This window comes from Sorex fumeus, unplaced genomic scaffold (genome assembly GCF_029834395.1).
Source record: "Sorex fumeus unplaced genomic scaffold, SorFum_2.1 ptg000063l, whole genome shotgun sequence".
In the NCBI taxonomy this organism is placed as follows: domain Eukaryota; kingdom Metazoa; phylum Chordata; class Mammalia; order Eulipotyphla; family Soricidae; genus Sorex; species Sorex fumeus.
This window is the reverse complement of record NW_026606120.1, coordinates 1,152,655-1,170,917: the sequence shown is the minus strand read 5'-3', so window position 1 is coordinate 1,170,917 and position 18,263 is coordinate 1,152,655. Positions and strand designations below refer to the sequence as shown.

General features: G+C 38.0%; 1 protein-coding gene across 1 annotated transcript; it reads right to left on the bottom strand.

The window, feature by feature from the left end:
• Positions 1 to 7,252: 7,252 nt before the first annotated feature.
• LOC130035892 (butyrophilin-like protein 1) lies at positions 7,253 to 16,948 on the bottom strand. Its single transcript, XM_056127819.1, has 9 exons — positions 16,876 to 16,948; positions 13,310 to 13,660; positions 12,529 to 12,810; positions 12,175 to 12,385; positions 11,602 to 11,612; positions 11,493 to 11,519; positions 11,280 to 11,306; positions 8,447 to 8,473; positions 7,253 to 7,767 (listed from the first exon to the last, which is right to left on the bottom strand). The coding sequence occupies exons 1-9, from the start codon at positions 16,946 to 16,948 to the stop codon at positions 7,253 to 7,255; spliced, it is 1,524 nt and encodes a 507-aa protein (XP_055983794.1).
• Positions 16,949 to 18,263: the final 1,315 nt, after the last annotated feature.

Genomic DNA, 18,263 nt, shown 5'->3' with positions numbered 1-18,263 from the left:
ACAAGTGTTACTACATGGAAAGTATCATGCTAAGCGAAATGAGTCAGAAAGAGAGGGACAGACATAGAAAGATTGCGTTCATCTGGGGAACATAAAATAACAAAATAGGAGACTAACACCCAAGAAGAACAGAGATAAGTACCAGGAGGTTTACTCCATCGCTTGGAGGCCAGCCACACACACTGGGGGAAAAGGCAGCTCAGATAGAGAAGGGAGGACCAAATAAAGGTTGTAGGGATGATCCTCCCAGGATGGGAAGTGCATGATGAGAGAAGACTTTAGACTGAACATGATTGCCTCTCCGTACTGTTTTTCTGAGGAGTTGAACCAGACATTTCTAGCAGCAGTAAATAAGATTTCTTTTTTCACCACACCCCCCCAAACACAGATTGTTCCCACTATTTTTTTTATATATAAGCCATTCTCCCTGCTATAAGGTGGTATATCATTGTTATCTTGATTTGTTTTTTGTTATTCAATTATTATCTGCTTTGTTCTTAGTCTTCTTGTTTGTAAATTTTGTTTAAATTTTGAAGTATCAACTTTCATTTCATTTTTTGTGTTGTCTCTTTTATGTCTATTTTGTTTCATATCTTATTTTTATTATTTTCTTTCTTCTATTGACTTGGGTTTTCTCTAATAGCCTTTCATAATTTTTTTAGTAATTGTATATAGTTTATTTGAACCCTTTCTTATTTCCTGATGTTAGCCTGTATTACTTTAAATGACCCCTTCTTTTGCTATTTCTCATGTATAGTAACAGTGTCCTCATTCGCCTCTGTTTCTAGGGTTTATTTTTCTTTTTTTATGGATGAGAAAAGAATATTTATTGCACTTCTTTAGCACAGTGTTTCTCTGTACTGGTGTTAAAAGTAAATACCTTTCCCAAGAAGCCTGTACACTACTTTCAGGTTGTCCAAATACAAGCACTTAGGATTTAGGTTTTCTTTTTTGAGCTTCCTCATTGATTTCCTTGTTTTCCCAAAAATTATTAAGTAGAATATTAGTTAGTCTTCATATGTTTTTAAGACTTCTTCTGATAATTTCATTTTAATTTTTATACTATAATCTGAGTGTTCTACCCCCATGCCTGGCTGTTCTCACCGGGGCCCCTTGGAGAGGGGTGGATTGAGTTTTCCTCCCCGCCCCGAGCAGAGCCCTGGCAGCTGAAGACCTCCGGAACCCAGTCACAGCCATGCTTAAGACCACTCTCCACATGTTCAGACGAGCCGCATGCATGAATGAACTGGCAGAGTAACCCAGGTGTGTGGAACCCAGGGCTGAGATTGCCAAGCCTGCTTGGATTGGAACTGGGCCTCCTCCACCCAGATCCCCCATCTTGCAGTAGCTAGACATTACACCCACCAACCGCACCCTGCATCATGTTATCCCATCAAGGCCAAGTCCCAAGGACTATAAGACCCAGCTCCCAGAAGCACACGGCCGCATTCAGGGTCACACAACATCTTATTGTCTAGTTCTCACTCTTGGAGAACCTGACAGGCTACCGAGTGTATCCTTCCGCACGCCAAAGTCTGGAGAGCTCCCTGTCGTGTATCCGTTATGCCAAAACCCAGTAACAATACTAGGTCTCATTCCCCTGACCCTGAAGAAGACTCCAATGTGGCACTTGCTAAAATTTCAGGGCTAGGATGAATGGAGACGTTACTGTGCCTGCTCGAGAAAATCGATGAACAATGGAATGACAGTGATACAGTGATAATTTGAGGGCTGGAGTGATAGTACAGAGGGTATGGCATTTTCCTTGCACGTAGCTGACCTGGCCGACCCAGATTCGACTCCTCTGCCCCTCTTGGAGAGCCCAGCAAGCTACTGAGAGTATCTCGCCCACTGGCAAAGCCTGGCAAGTTACCTCTGATGTATTTGATATGCCAAGCACACTAACAAGTGTCACAATGGAGACATTACTGGGCCCGTTTGAGCAAATTGATGAACAATGGTAGGACAGTGACAGTGACTATAATCTGATAGCCCCTTGATATGACTTGAATCTTTAAATTGATTGATAGCAACATATATTTTATTTTTAAGAATGTTTTATGTGCACTATGAAAGAATTTGCATTTGGAATTCAGAGACTAAGAACTTTATGCTAGTTAAGACCTCATTTTTAAATCTATTTAAAATTACTTCAATCTATGTTAAGTGGTAGAGTAGTATTAACTTTTAGGATCTTAGTGTTCACATTTGCCTTACCTTACCACCAACAAAGTGAATAAGACCTCACCATCAATGCCACTGTAACTTGTCCAGTTTACCTCATCATTCCCTCCTCATATACATCCTAATCTTGCTTTCTCAGTTCTGCATGCTGATACACAGGGTTCACTATCAACTGATAGTTTTTATTTCCCTTTATCCATTGGACCTTGGACAAACTTCTTTGCCACACTTTTATTTTTCTATCTTACTGTCTGCCTCCAAATTTAACCATTAAATAATTATTTAAGTCCTGGAAAACTCCTGATGGAAGTGAATTTTCCAGTAAAAATGGAGTTCCTGGGAAATCACTTGATAGTGATGAAAGAGAAAAAGCAATAGGGCCTTTCTGACTATGGACATGCATAGATAAACCCAACACTTGTCCTCAGCTACTCTACTTCATCAACATTCATTATAAAATGACTAATATTGCATTTCATCCTCATTAGTGTGATTTTCTTTATGCAATATGAATCTTCCCAGGGGTATATAATTTAATATTGTCCATTCCTATCAATCACCTACCTAAGTTCCACCTAAAAATCCCATCCCAGTATGATGTTTATACCTAACCAAACTAAGATTATAGTAGAAAACATAATATTTGTCATGACAGGGTCTACAGCAATTCATGTGGTTGGTCCACCCCTACTCTTTGGAAAATCCTGTGCTTAACAAAGAGAATTATTTTGGTCAGCCCACTCCTGTCACTATAAAGTGCACTTTGTTTGAATAAACTTTATTTACTACTGTAGAACTTATTTTGTGTATAATATTGAATTGTTCTTCATCAAAAATAAGAATGAGGACTTACTATCCACTGGTGTCCCACCACTGGTGGACACCAGTGACAACCCTGTGAATGAAAAGTTAAGAAGAATTAGATAATAGCCATTATCTAGTCATTAATAGTCTAGATACTGACCATTATTTATGGTCAATATTGCCTAGCTTGGGCTGGAGCGATAGCACAGTGGGTAGGGCGTTTGCCTTGCACACAGCCAACATGGCTGACCCAAGTTTGATTTCTCCGCTCCTCTTGGAGAGCCCAGCAAGCTACCAAGAGTATCTCGCTTGCATGGCAAAGCCTTGCAAGCTACCCATGACATATTCAATATGCCAAACACAGTAACAAGTCTCACAGTGTTACTGCGCCCGCTCGAGCAAATCGATGAATAACGGGAGGACAGTGACAGTGACAGTGATTGCCTAGCTGAAGGTATGCATCATATTTTAGTGGTCATGGGTGTAAATTTGTGATTAATATTTTTGAATGTTTTCATTGAACCTGTGTGTCACGTTTGAGTGCATCTAACCAGGATTTTGAAGTGTTAAGTGTTCATCAGCCACTAGGCTGTTATGGTGCACAAATCTGGACAGTGACAGTGGAACCTATGCCAGGACTTGTCTAAAAGAAAATTGAGGTTTCAGTTACAACCAGACCTCAGGCTGGGTGGTAGCTATTTCTGGTTTACTCAGGGCTACCAAGCCAATGAAAAATGACATATTCGCTCACAGACTAGGTTAAAGTACTTTAGGAGGTCTGCAGAATAGTGCTAAGGTGTGGCTTCCTTATTAAGGACTAATAATGTATTGACAGGGTCAGGTCTGTTTGTCTTGCAAGAGTAAGTACTGTTGATAACTTAATAGTCCCCACCTCAATTTGCTAATTGTAGGAGTGTATGGAACTTTTGATCACTTGACATCCCGTTACTTATCAATTTGCTCAAGCGGGTGCCAGTAACATCTCCATATGTCCCTGTTTCATGCCGGTGTAGCCCAATGGCGCCTGCTTGCTTTAGGAACATGAAGAGCCTCAAACCGTTCATTCAGAGTCTTGCTGAAGAAGTATGACTATTTCGTAGGTGGGTGGCCATGTGTTGTTCTTTTGTCATCCCGTCGGTAATGGCTCTAGTCCAGTGGTCATCTTCAAATCACATTAGATGTCCAGTCCACCTGATTTCCGACGCCTTGGCAAATGAGACAGTGTCCCTGATTCTCAACCATCGATGGAAGTTGGAACTCCGGATTCCTTTTCTCACTTGTGGGAAGTGTGACACTCTAAGCATAGCTCTTTCAATTCCTCTTTGGGATACCCGAATAGTATTTTCATCCTGTTTTCGCAGGGCCCAGTTCACTGAGGCATATGTTAATGCAGGGAGAATGGTGGAGTCAAAGTGATGTGCCTGGAGACGTAGGTTCTTTGTCCTCTTAGCTAGTTCTTTTATAGTCTTGAAGGCATTCCATGCCGCTCTCTTCCTCCTGCACAGGTCAGGTGCCAGGTCATTCATTATGTTGACTTCTCGACCTAGGTACATATAACTGATGCATTCGGACATGCTCATTCCGTTGTAAGCAAATGGGACGAAAGGAATGAGTCCGTTTTTCATGAACATTGGAACTCTACTCTGGAATTTTTCCACGGGATCTATAAGTAGTGTGAGTGTAATTCTAACATGCCTTCCAGTTTTGAGAGTTCACCAATGTTCTTTGATCTCTAGTGACCCAAAGCACCCCTTATGGCCTGATACATTGTTCCTGTACTATTATTATAAATATAAGATCATAACATGCTAGGTGATTGGCATGTCAACCCCTGCCCTCCAGAGTGAAGTTTCAGACTTTAGAAATCTCTTCCTGATTGCATTTGTTTTTCCATCATGGGATTTTTTTTGGATAGTTGGGTTGTGTTCATGTTAGGTTATAATAAATAATAATATTGCAATGAATATAAATGTGCACATAATATTTTTCAAGTAAATTCTTCTACATTCTTTAGGTAGGAGTGAAATGCCTTAATCACATGGAAGATCCCATTTTTATTATTTTAATATTTCTCCATCCATGTCAACTTTAACGTTGGTGCTTCTACTTATTATAAATTGAATTTTTCTACCTTAGGAACAATAGCACAGCGGGTAGGGTGTTTGCCTTGCATGTGGCCGACGTGGCCGACCTGGGTTTGATTCTTCCGCCCCTCTCAGAGAGCCCGGTAAGCTACCGAGAGCTATCTCGCCCACACACAGCAAAGCCTGGCAAGCTACCCGTGACATATTCAATATGCCAAACACAGTAACAACAAGTCTCACAATGGAGACGTTACTGGATGCCCTTGAGCAAATAAATGAACAACAGGAGAACAGTGCTACAGTACTATTCTGTTCCTGGGATTCATTTTATGGAAGGCCATCACTGTGAATCTTACCTTATTGATCTGTGTTCTGTAATGAAGATACAACAATCAAAGGATTTAGAAATGTAAATGTCTTTTCAACTTAACATTTTTTCTTTTGGTAATAGATGGCAAAAATTGGAATAATGGCATTTTGGTGGTCAGACAACCACTTTCTACAACATAATTAAAAGTTTTAACACTGCTGTGTCATGTTACTGAAACAACAGTAGCAACGATAACATATTTCAAATAATCCCACTTTTTAATTGTTTTACCAAGATTTTTACACCATACTAGATAAGTTTATAGCTAAAATTAATTATTTCATGTTCCTGTCAAAGCATATTAGTACTTCACCCAGTAGCCAAAGGATTTGCATGTTTTACAGTCTAGCTGAAGAAACACACTTTCTTCCTACTCATGTTAGAGCCCTCATTACTGTTTCCCCAAATTGTTCTTTTTAGCATAGTAATTCGTTTTGATTGGAGGGAAAACAATAAGGCCTCACCCTATATATGCTAATGAATTTTCAAGTATTCATATTCATTATTAATAGCTCTGAGAAAGTACTATAATTTTTCTATTTCTCTGAATAAGATAAATATCTCAGTTTATTCTCATTTATTCTATTTCTTCAGCCAATACCATATTGATAGCATCACACTAGTTAAATTTAGATTATGAGGGGCTGGAGTAATAGTAGAGTGGAAAGAGTACTAGCCTTGCATGTAGTCAACCCATGTTTGATCAATGTGGTCTCCTGAGCCTGTCAGGCATGATCCCTGAGCACAGATTCAGGAGCCAACCCTGAACACCATTATGTGTGGCCCAAAAGAAAAATTAAAAAGAGGGAGAAAAATAAGAATATGAGAGATATTTAGTTTTATAAATCCTTAAATTATTTTACCTTAAAATACATCTAAATATGTTATCAAATTATGGATAATTGTCCTTTACGATCTGGAATAGAATTCTTTCATAACTTTTGTTCAATGTTGTTGCTAAAAATTTTAGTTTAAATAATTCTTATTTCTTTTAATATCGTTTTTAAATGATACTTAAAACATACTCAACAGACCAGCCCCACATGCAAATTATATTTTTCAAGAGACTGGGAAAATACAGAAAGGTGTATGCTTTGTACACAGGAACCCTAAACTTGATTCCAATACCTAGTTCTTTGATCAATATAGAGACTTCCTAAGAACCACTCTGAGAGTATTTTCTCAATGCCAATAGGAATGGCCCCAAAAGAACCAAGAATTATTCATGACAACTAATTTATAAGACAAATGAAGTACTCAAAACTTTTTATTTGACTAAATAAACAGGTATTTTGAAGTTAAGATGATAAATATTACTTGGTATTATATGTATTTTACTTTATTTTCTATATTTACACTAATTTATTTTAGAAAATTGTGTCACATAATAGTATAAATCAAATTATAAAATAATAAAAATTCATCCTTAGAGATTAATAATTCTGCCTTAAAAGGCCCTCTCATTGATCGTCGATTTGCTCAAGCGGGCCCAGTAACGTCTCCATTGGAGACTTTGTTGTTACTGTGTCTGGCAAATCGAATACTCTCGGTAGCTTGCCGGGCTCTCCGAGAGGGGCGGAGGAATCGAACTCGGGTCGGCCATGTTGGCCGCTTGTAAGAGGAACGCCCTACCCGCTGTGCTATCGCTCCAGTTCAGAAACTCTGCTCCTGAAAATTCTTTGAAATTTGTATCAAAAGGTTTCATGATTAGTGGAGCTGAGCACACTCCTTAGGTACTGGAGTGAAAGATTTACAGAGAATTAAATATTATCTTGATTGTTATGCTCTCCCTGTAATTCACTTATTGAAGTTAAGGGGAAAAATCCATGGATTTAGGTTTGAAGTAAGGGCAGAGTGATCCAGTAAAGCTGGGCTCTTTGAAAGTGTAGATATGAGAACCATCAGTCAGGTTATAAAAAGAAATGTCACTATCCTCATAATCCAAGAAAACCACAATCTTCTGTAAACACTTTTTTATCTGAAGACACACTTTGCTAGAATTTTTTTGGAAACCATAAGTGAGAGCCCTATATTCACATCCCTTCTTCTCTAAGATTCTAAGTTTCTTTTCTGATGAATTTTGCGGTGGTTCATCATTCTTCAGATCTCCCTCATAGATACCTAGACTCCACTCTTCAATGCCTTCTACATCTATTTCCCAATAATATCTTCCTGAGGTAAAACAATTTTGATGAAGTGTGATGCAGTTGTCATCTCCTTTCTCATTTTTGAAATGTTGATCTTGTGTTAACTCTTTGAGGTTGTCTTTTTTATCTGGGTCAGAATTATTCTGATCAAAGTTTCCCCATTTTAAAGTCATGTCAGCTGAAAGAAAAGGAAAAGGAAAGATGTAAGGAAATTGCATAATTAATAAGGCTATTATGTAGGTGAGTTCTTAAAGAGACTGGGAAAATTTGAATAAAATGGAAAAAGAAAAAAAAAGTTCTTTCTCATTAGATGAAAGGTCTCTTCTTGGATAGGTTGGACTGGGAGAGATTGTGTTTTTACCAGTAATTTGATGCTACTTGTATGTCCTTAATCTATAGTACTCCATATATACTAGTATATGATCAGTTTTTACTTGAAAATAATATGAGTTCTACATTCTCTACAAGTTATCAATGTTCATCAATTAGTAACAGGCATCATGTGATCTGAGCCTTTTAAATGAAACATTGAGTTACTCTGGACATTTTTGTCACTCACTTTGAACTTAATTTTAACTTAATTGCCTTCATTAGATTTATTAATATTTCAACCAAGTGATGGAGAAACATAGATGAGATGAGAAATCTGAGCCAATATATAAAACTAGAGACAGAGTTGGAATAGTTTAACATGGCACTCATTTTCAATTCAGGCAAACATTCGATGATCCTTATTTTCTTCCCTGTATTTATGAAAATATCATTTCCTCTGTCTTACACTAGAATGTAATCTTGAAAGGAGAAATGAAGATACCAATAGAATGTTTGTAAGGGGGCAAAATGATTACACTACTTACCCAACTTAAAATGTTCTTTTCTCCAGTCTGCAAATAGAAATACAAATTGAAACTGAGATTAAACCATGAACTGCTAAGGAGAAGACAAAACTTTTCCTTTCCTAACATATCACTTCTACTCTCAACTCTTGTCACTTTATCTTCTAAACTTCTCAAACCCTGGCAGTTTCTGTAAAGTCAACTACATTGTACAATTTTTGTGCTCTGTTTAAGTTAAGGGCACTGTCAGCCAAGTCAGCACAATTAAGATGGGATAATTTTGCCCAGCCATATCAAGGTATGAATAATATCTGGATTTCAATTGTCATTACTAATTCTCAAATATGAGTGATAGAAAGTTATATTAATTTTGTTTTATTTTGAAAATTTTAGCCTGTGATCTCCTAAGAATTTATCTTAAGATTATGGCTTGTATCACTTGTATCACTTGTCATCCAGTTGATTGTCGGTTTGTTCAAGCGGGTGCCAGTAACTTCTCCATTCGTCCCTGTCAGTGCTAGTGTAGCCCCATGGCATCTGCTCACTCCAGGAACACAAAAGGCCTCAACCGTTTGTTCAGAGTTTTGACAAAGAAGTCTAACCATCTCATAGGTGGGAAGTGTCCTTTTGATGTCCCGTGGAATCCAATCTTCATGGCACTCCATGCTACACTCTTCATCCTGCACAGTTCTAGCACCAAGTCGTTCCTCATGTTGATTTCTCAACCCAGGTACACATAGCTGCTACATTCTGAGATGCTTGTTCCATTGAGAGCAAATGGGACATTAGGGACTAGTTCATTTTTCATGAACATTGTCTTGGTGAGATTCAGCTGTAGTTCGACCTTTCCACACTCACAGTGGAAGTCGGCCAGCATTTGTGCTGCTTGGCTAATATTTGGTGTTATTAGAATGGTGTCATCAGCAAAGCAGAAGTGATGCAGTTGCTGACCATCAATCTTCACTCCCATTTCTTCCCATTCCAGTCGTTGCAGAACGTTCTCGAGGGTGACACTGAAGAGTTTCCATGAAAAGGTATCACCCTGCCAAACCCCTCTCTTTATGTCGATGATCACTTCCTTGTACAATGATCAGATCCTGGTGGTGAATACTAATAAAGTTCATGGAGGTTACTGATGTACTAAGTTTGAATGCCCTGTTTGGCTAGGGCTTCAATGACCACGTCAGTCTCAATAAAATCAAGGGCTTTCTTTTAAATCGATGAACGTTAGGCAAAGCGGCATCTTGAACTCTCGCAAAACATCAATGAGCTTGGTCATGCTGTGGATATGGTCGATCATGCTGAATCCTTTTCAGAACCCAGCTTGCTCACATGGTTGTCCTTCGTCTAGTGATCTGCCTATTCTATTCAGGATGACTCAAGTGAACAACTGTAAATTATTTTAATATTAGGACAAAGATCTATAATCTAAATCCTTTACTTAGATACATACAATCAAATCTTTCATAATTTTCTTCAGAGATATGCTTTTCAAGGGTTCTCTACTTCTCAATTTTATCTACTTGTGCCTTTAAGTCACTTCTTTTATGATAAGATTTGTACTTCTGTTTAAAGATTATACTTTGTATTTAAGGGAAGGAGGAAAAAGAAAGAAAGAAAGAAAGAAAGAAAGAAAGAAAGAAAGAAAGAAAGAAAGAGAGAAAGAAAGAGAGAAAGAAAGTGAAAGAGGGAAAGAAAGGAAGGAGGAAGGAGGGAAGGAACGAGGGAGGGAGGGAAGAAAGGAAGGAAAGAAGGAAGGAAGTGAATGAAGTGAACGAATAAAGAAAGAGAGATTAGTTGGTAAATAACTTTACTCTTGGAAAGGATTCCTTAGACTACCTCTTATCAAGCAATCAAGCAATAAATCTGTGTGTTAGTTTCCTGGGTCATGCTGTGCATTATCCATAGGAAAATATTAATAGTTTTTTTCCCAACATATAAAGCAATTAATAGAATAAAAAATTTGTCATATATATGTTTAAGAAATGACATAATATGTTTCTAATGTCTAATACACAAATACACATGCACACCTATAAACCCACAAGTCACACTGACACAGATAATACAAAATATAAAAATGATCAATTACCTCTACTACTAGCTTAGTAATTTTTGAGGGGTTCCTCTAAGTAACAGACCATGGGAGACTTGACCAGGCTATGCAGGTCAAAGTGTGTGAGCTCAGCAATGTAATGCCATTCTAGTCTAGTAAAGTTGGGGGTTATTAGGGCTCCACCCAGCAATGCTGGAAGTAGTATATGGTCAAATTCTAAGGCATCTGCATGCAAAACACTTGCTTTGAGTTGTTTAACTACCAGTCTTTTGAGTTGTTTTAACTACCCCTAAATAATTTTATTTTTACAAATTATATTGGAGTATTTTAAAAGATTATTTTTCAAACATTTTAAAATATAAACCAATCATAATCCCTTTCATCACAGAGTATACTTAGTATTTCCCACATATAAAATGAAATACAATTTATAGCTTTTAATTTTTCCTTGGAATATTAAAATGATGTATTAATAAAATGTTATATCTTCTCAAATGTCATCAAAATCACTCTGAGTTTTCTCCCTTCACTGTAATAAATGGCATAATAATTTATATTGAGTACTATTCTAAACATGTTATGGAATTTTCCAATAGTCAGTGATTTTCTCCTTTCACCTTAGCCCTGAAAAGCAATCTATTAATTGTTTCTCCACATACAAAATACAAAAAAATTAATGTCAAATAAATCTTTGTATTTGTGAGTGGACATGGTGTGTTCATTTGAGTGTTTCTGGTTATTTTTCCCAAAATATCACAGTTACACAGAAATTATAAAGGTAGGGGAAAAATTACTTACCAGGATATAGCAGTGCTTTCTTCCAATCTAAAACAACAAATTCAGGTTAGACAAGATGATATATGAATCAGAGTCTTAGAATCCTCCTCGCTCCTCTTATTTTTTTCCCAAAAATCATCATTAAATCTGTTGTTCATTATGTTAAGGAGAGGGAAATGGGGAAATGTTGGAAATAAGGACATCAGGCGGCATGTGAAACCCCAAGATTCTTACCTGCATCATATAACTGCTTTCGTTTTTCTGAAAGAAACAACATTCAACTGTGATACTCAGAACAGATATGAAAGGAGAACATTCTCACAGAGAATGAGAGAAGACTCACCAAGTTCTGCCCTGAGGTTCGCTGAAAGAGAAGATACAAAATTATAAAATTGGGTTTTAGATGCACTTGATTTTAGAAGGTAATTTAAAAAATCAAATGTTCTTAAATTTATGGTGGCCCTCATAGTTAAATAAATGGGAAAGATTAACCAAAGTATATGTCAAATCTAAAATGATAAAATGACTAAGAAGTTATTGGAAAATGTCATGGGGTTAGAGAAAGGTATTTCTGCTTCAAAAGAGTTTAAGGATTCTTAGATGTTTTGAAGCCATTATTAAAGTGCAGATAGGAAGAAAAGATGGAACATGCCATTTGCCCAAGAGTGATGTTTGGAAGCCAGAGTTCTGGAAGGGCTCTGACAAGTCTGAAGAGGTACATTCCACAAGCTCCCTGACTACTGTTCACAGTTCTCTAATTTTTCTACATGATTTTTGTTCTTTCCATGGGACTCTTAAGTCCATGGAATTCTTGGAATTTTGTGCTTTTTTAGGGGAAGTTCAGCAACCTTTTATTTCCTCATCCAACCTACAGTTATTTCTCAGTTTTTCCTTAATCACAGATTTGCACTGCTACCTCAATTTACCTTTGACTTTAAGTGCCTCTTCCTTTTCTTTTTTCACTTCATCTCTTTCCTCAGATTCTTTCTTCCGTTTTTTAATTTCTATGTCCTTGGCTTGATGCTCTTTCCAGCCAATGTAGCTGATCCCAGTGAGGAGGATAATTAGCACAGGGGCTGTCCCTGCCAGAGCCACTTTCCATGGAGACACCCTGGGGAAGAAGGGCTCTGACACACAAATGCATTGAGACAGAGTAAGCATTGGCCCAGAGGAAGTTCTAACCACTTTCCAAGGCGACCCTCACTCCACACACCCACTTCCATGCCCTTACCACACCCTCAGCCCTGTCTTAAGGTGCATTTTCACTGACCTGGGAGGAAAATGACTGACACTTTTTCCTCATGGGAAATGGGATTCTGGATGGAGCAGGTAACATTGCCCAGAGACCTGTCTGTGACCACAAGAGATGCCTCCACATGGAAGAGTCCATCTCCATCTTGGGTCAGAGTCTCAGAGAGGGTTGTAAGCTTCGCTCCAGCTTTGTCACTCCACTGCAACCTGGGTTTTGGGAACCAACCTCCGGAGGAGCACAATATACGAATACCACCATCTTCTGGCCCTGTCATGTGTACACGAGGAGCAGAACCCAAACCTGAGGAGAGATGACATGTGTCTGAGCCCTGTGGTTTTCAAGGGTGACAAGTCCCTAAGACTGAAGTTAAAAGGTTCTTCACTAGATTGATGAGAAAACTGAAGCTCAGCAGTCAAGCAATCACTCCCAGCAAGTAAGAAGTTGAACTGTAAATCAATTATCATTTTGCCATCTCCAGGGGAGGAGGTTGCTCAGGGCTGCTCTTGGATCTGTGCTTAAGGATCATCCCTGAAATGTGGTGTCAGGGATCAAATTAAGATTGACTACATGCAAGACAAGCACCTAACCTCTTTACTATGTTTCCACCTCAATCACCATGGGATTCAGTTTTTAAATTAATGTAATCTATTTGTAACAAGATTAAATTGCAAAACGAAAGATTTGGAATAATTCAATTAAAATTACAGAAAGGAGTGTATTTCCCTTTTCTCTTTGAGATATCAGTATCTACATTAATTCCAGCTTTTTAAGGATACTAAAATATCTTCAGATACAATACCTACAACATGCAATTCCACAGTGGTCTCATGGGAGATGTGCTCATCCTTAAAATGACACCGATATTGACCATCATCAGAGACACGAACATGTTGGATACGCAGAGCCACAGACCCCTTGTCTATAGAGTCCACCAGTAGCTCTGTCCTGCCACGATACTCCAGCATTTGCTCTCCATCTTGTTCCTGTCCATTCTGGTACACAAGTACTGTGGAGGAGAGCTGAGATCGGTACCACCAGATGTACATATGGGCTGCACTCTGCACAGGAGACAGCTGACATGGCAGTGTGGCATCCATCCCTAGCAGGACTGTAACAGGCTCAGCTGGTCCCTTCACAGAAAACTCAGACACTATTATATAAAAAAATGGAAAAGTATGTGAAAAGGTATAGGTGGAAGACATCTGTATTCAGTTGGGAACATATTTCTATTTTACTATTTTCACAAAAAGTTATATAGTTTTACCAATACTACATATAGCATAGGTGTCAAATATACATTATGTGTATGCTATATATAACATGCATAACATTGAGCATTTATAACTATTTATTACATTAAGAGACTAAACTCTAGCTATACATACTACATATAAGATACACTCATGCACATAAGCTTATTTCTTATATAACAATTAGTATTACAAATATAATCACCTTAGTATATATAATCAACTCTGATTGTTTTTGATACTGCTTTCTTGTCATGGTGCAGCTTTTATATATTTATGAATATTTTACTGCTTCCTAATTATTTCTACAGACTCAAAGTAAGTATTATACACATAAGAAACTTTTCTTTTGGAAAAATTCTAGTATAACTGCTGAGTTAACAGGTATGGGAATTAAATACTTAATACTCACTGCACAGTTGAACTCAAATTACACATGATGACCCAAATATAAAGGTCCTCCCGTTGATCGTCTATTTGCTCGAGCGAGCCCAGTAATGTCTCCACTGGAGACTTTGTTGTTACTGTGTCTGGCATATCGAATACTCTCAGTAGCTTGCCGGGCTCTCCGAGAGGGGCGGAGGAATCGAACTGGGTCGGCCATGTTGGCCACTTGTAAGGCGAACGCCCTACCCACTGTGCTATCGCTCCAGACCCAAATATAAAGACTACAATTCATGCCTCATATTTAGATATTCTCCAAAGTTTATATCTCAAAACCTTATCCTGAAGGGCTATTTTATTATATGAAGGAAGAACTCATTTCCCAGAAATAGTACTTGCTAACAAAAATAATAAGATATTGTTTGGAGAAATAGTACACAGGTTCTGGTACTTTCATTGCACACTGATGACCCCTGCAAATAGTCCTCAGGCACTGCAAGAGTGATAAAAGAGCACAGAGCCAGGAGTAACCTTGAACATCATGGGATGGTGACAAAAAACAAAGAAATTAAAAAGAAAAAGAAAAAGAAAAAGCAGATAGAGTTAGGGGATCCTGAATCTGAATTTTCTATACAAATATTTGTTTATTCTTCTTCTTTTTTTTTTGTTTGAAGGATTACACCCAATGGTACTCCAGGCTCTGTACTTAAGAGATAACCTTCTTTCTCCACCACCACTGAAACCAAGCACAAAAATTTTGTAAGTCTACAACTGTACCTCATGGTGTTTCACTAAGAAAAATTAAAAATAAATAAATAAGTAAAAAAGAAGAGAGAGAGATAACCTCTGGTAGTTCTCAGAGATTGAACCTCAGTTGGTTGTGTGCAAGGAAAATACCCTACTTGCTATATTATTTATCTGGCCTCAAAATTTCTCTTTTCTTATCAGTGTAAATACTACAAAGAGGATTTTCTAAAAACTGACATAAATATTCACCATCACGGTCCTCCCATTGTTCATAGATTTGCTCGAGCGGGATGGAGTAATATCTCCATCATGAGACTTGTTACTGTGTTTGGCATATTGAATACGTCACAGGTAGCTTTTCAGGCTTTGCCGTGTGGGCAAGATACTCTCGGTAGCTTGTTGGGCTCTCTGAGAGGGGTGGAGGAATCAAACTTGGGTCGGCCATGTTGTCAGCATGCAAGGCAAATGCCCTACCGCTGTGCTATCGCTTTGGCAAAATCACATATACTCAATATAGATTCATTTAAATATTCTACTTATTTTTATCAATTCTATCCAAAGGGATGGAAGGATTTGTATGAAGGAAAACAATCCTATTTTCAGCCTGATACTTCAAAACTATTAGCAGCAAACACAGCTAGGATTTTCTTGACAGTAACTGCATTGAAGGTACAAAGTGGAGACTGGAAAATATATCTTAATTATTAAATACACACCAAAAACCAGACAACAAATAAAAATAATGAAGGAGAAGGCTGACCTGCTAGGTACCAACTGCATACTTCGAGAAGAAGAAGGAAAGATCCAGCAGCAGAAGTGCTGGAAAGAGTCATCATTTTCAAAGTTAAAGATGGAAAACAGGCTGCCCAAAATTTTCACTCTGTTAAAGGAAGTGTTTAGAAAATAATATGAGTAAAATTCTATTTAAAAAGCATGTTTATGGACTAGTAAGATAGTAGAAAAGTTTAGTCTTAACTTTCATGAAACGAACCCAGATTCAATCCCAAAAACTGACCAGGATTGACCACCGAGCACAGAGCCAAGGACTAGACACAATCACACTTGGTGTGCCTCAAAACTCAAAATACAAAAAAATCTTTGTAAGCTTTCTGAAATGGAAGGTAGGGTTGCATAGATAGAAGGGGGAGGAGGCTGGGAAACACTTGTACAATGGTGGAGGGAAGTGAACTCTCTGATGAATGGTGTGGTACAGTATTGTACTATGCAAAGACCTTACCATTAACAGTATTGTAAACCGTGGTGTCTAAAATAATATTTTAAATTAAACTTGGTGATAAGAGAGATAGTACAGTGAGTAAGGTGCTTTCCTTGCATGTGGCCAACCTAGGTTCAACGTGGCTCCCAATCTCGCCCCTGAAGCCCTGCCAGGAATGATACATGAGTACAGAGCCAGGATTAAGCCCTGAGCACTACCAGATGTGCCCCCCCAAATTTTTCAAGTTATATTTGACCCATTTCCCTCACATACCCTAGTGTAAACACCGCCAACTTTCACTATCTCCTCCATGGCCTTTCCATTCCTATCTACTTTCAAAAAACCAGCAGTGCATACAGAAACCATAATCATTATCTTTCATTCTGTGAATTTTAAAATTATTTGACGATTCATACTTTAGTCAGGTTTCTCTTGAAATTGCAAACTTTAATTTCAATGTTGATAAAGAATCAGTTTATTACTCTCCATTAATTTATCATCCTCTTTTTATATTCATTCATTCACTCAATTATGCATTAATTTATACACTTACTAAATATTTATTTAGAGCCAAAACTCCCAAATGGGAATTTCTTCACATATGTCTCTAGACTTGCAACCTTTTTTTAGAACCCACATGTTCCCACACACATATACATCACTACATCTCTTTTACCATATGAATTGATCCAGATTGAGAGATATTTCCTGGAAGGTCCTGGTCTCTATAGGACACCTACAAAGCCCAGATCCAGAGACAGTTATTACCTGGATATTCCGTGATCAGCATCCAAAATGTGACTGCAGACTGGAAGTGGCAAACTTCTAACCCATCTCTCATTTGAGAAAATATTCTTAAGAAGGGCAAGTAGCGCTTCTAAGAGATAATAGCATGTTAATATCCTTCCTTAAGTGAGTTCAACGAGAAAGTCACAGCCTGTCTCTAACTCTTCCAGGTACTTTGATCATGAAAGCAATAAAACCAACTTAGGGGACTTTGAACTGTGTCGAGTCATATAATAATAATGCTTCTAAATTTTTTTTGGTCGAAAGTACTTAGGGAGTTTTCTCTTTCCATCTGCAAAGAGCTGAAATAACATTTTTCTGGCAGGTGGAGTAATATTTCTGATATTCAGGTCTGTTGTTCATTCTGAGTTTCAACCCACAAAGCTGAGCTCCCCATCTTATGTACACCCTCCGCTTTCCATTCATACTCAGCCTTTCATATTTTGCTGGATTCTCATTCTGAAGCAATACCCTCTGTATCACTTGGGCTCTAACATTCACTCGATAGAACATACTGGAAATAGTGCACTGAATCGCACTGTCTTCCTGTTGTTCATTGATTTGCTCGAGCGGGCCCAGTAACATCTCGATTGTGAGACTTGTTGTTACTGTGTTTGGCATATTGAATAGTCACAGGGAGCTTGCCAGGCTTTGCCTTGAGGGCGAGATACTCTTGGTAGCTTGCCAGGCTCTCCGAGAAGGGTGGAGGAATCAAACTGGGTCAGTCTGGTTAGCTCCACGCAAGGCAAATGCCCTACCCGCTGTGCTATCGCTCCAGCCCCCTGGAAATATAAAAAGGGAAAATCTGTAAGTGTGGAAGGGAATATCTGAAGATTCTATTTGCTTTCTTGTTTACTTTGAAATCTATTATATTTAGGTATAGATTATATATAAACATTTGTATTTATTTATTATTAGCATATAATAAATTATATTCTAATTATAAAAAATTAACATGAATTTCAAATGAATCTGGAAAGAATTTTAAATATATATGAATGCATGTATTTTCACCAATTGGTTGATTGAAATCCATTAATTTATGAAGAGCATTTGGAGGTAATTAACACAGAACACATTCCACCATTTGTGTGTTCAAAGAAGGAAAGCGGGGATCTTTCATCAAAGTGGGAATAAATATGCATATCTATAATATTTTGCTTATTATCTTATTATCTCAGCCAAAGCCATGCTGAGACCACTCTCCACATGCTTGGATGAGCCTCACGCATGAAGAAACTGGCAGAGAAACCCAGGTGTGCGGGACCCGGGGCTGAGATCTCCAAGCCTGCTCAGTTTGGGACTGGGCCTTCCAGTAGCTAGACAGTTACACCCACCAACTTTTGTGTAACCCCATCAATGGTCAGGAT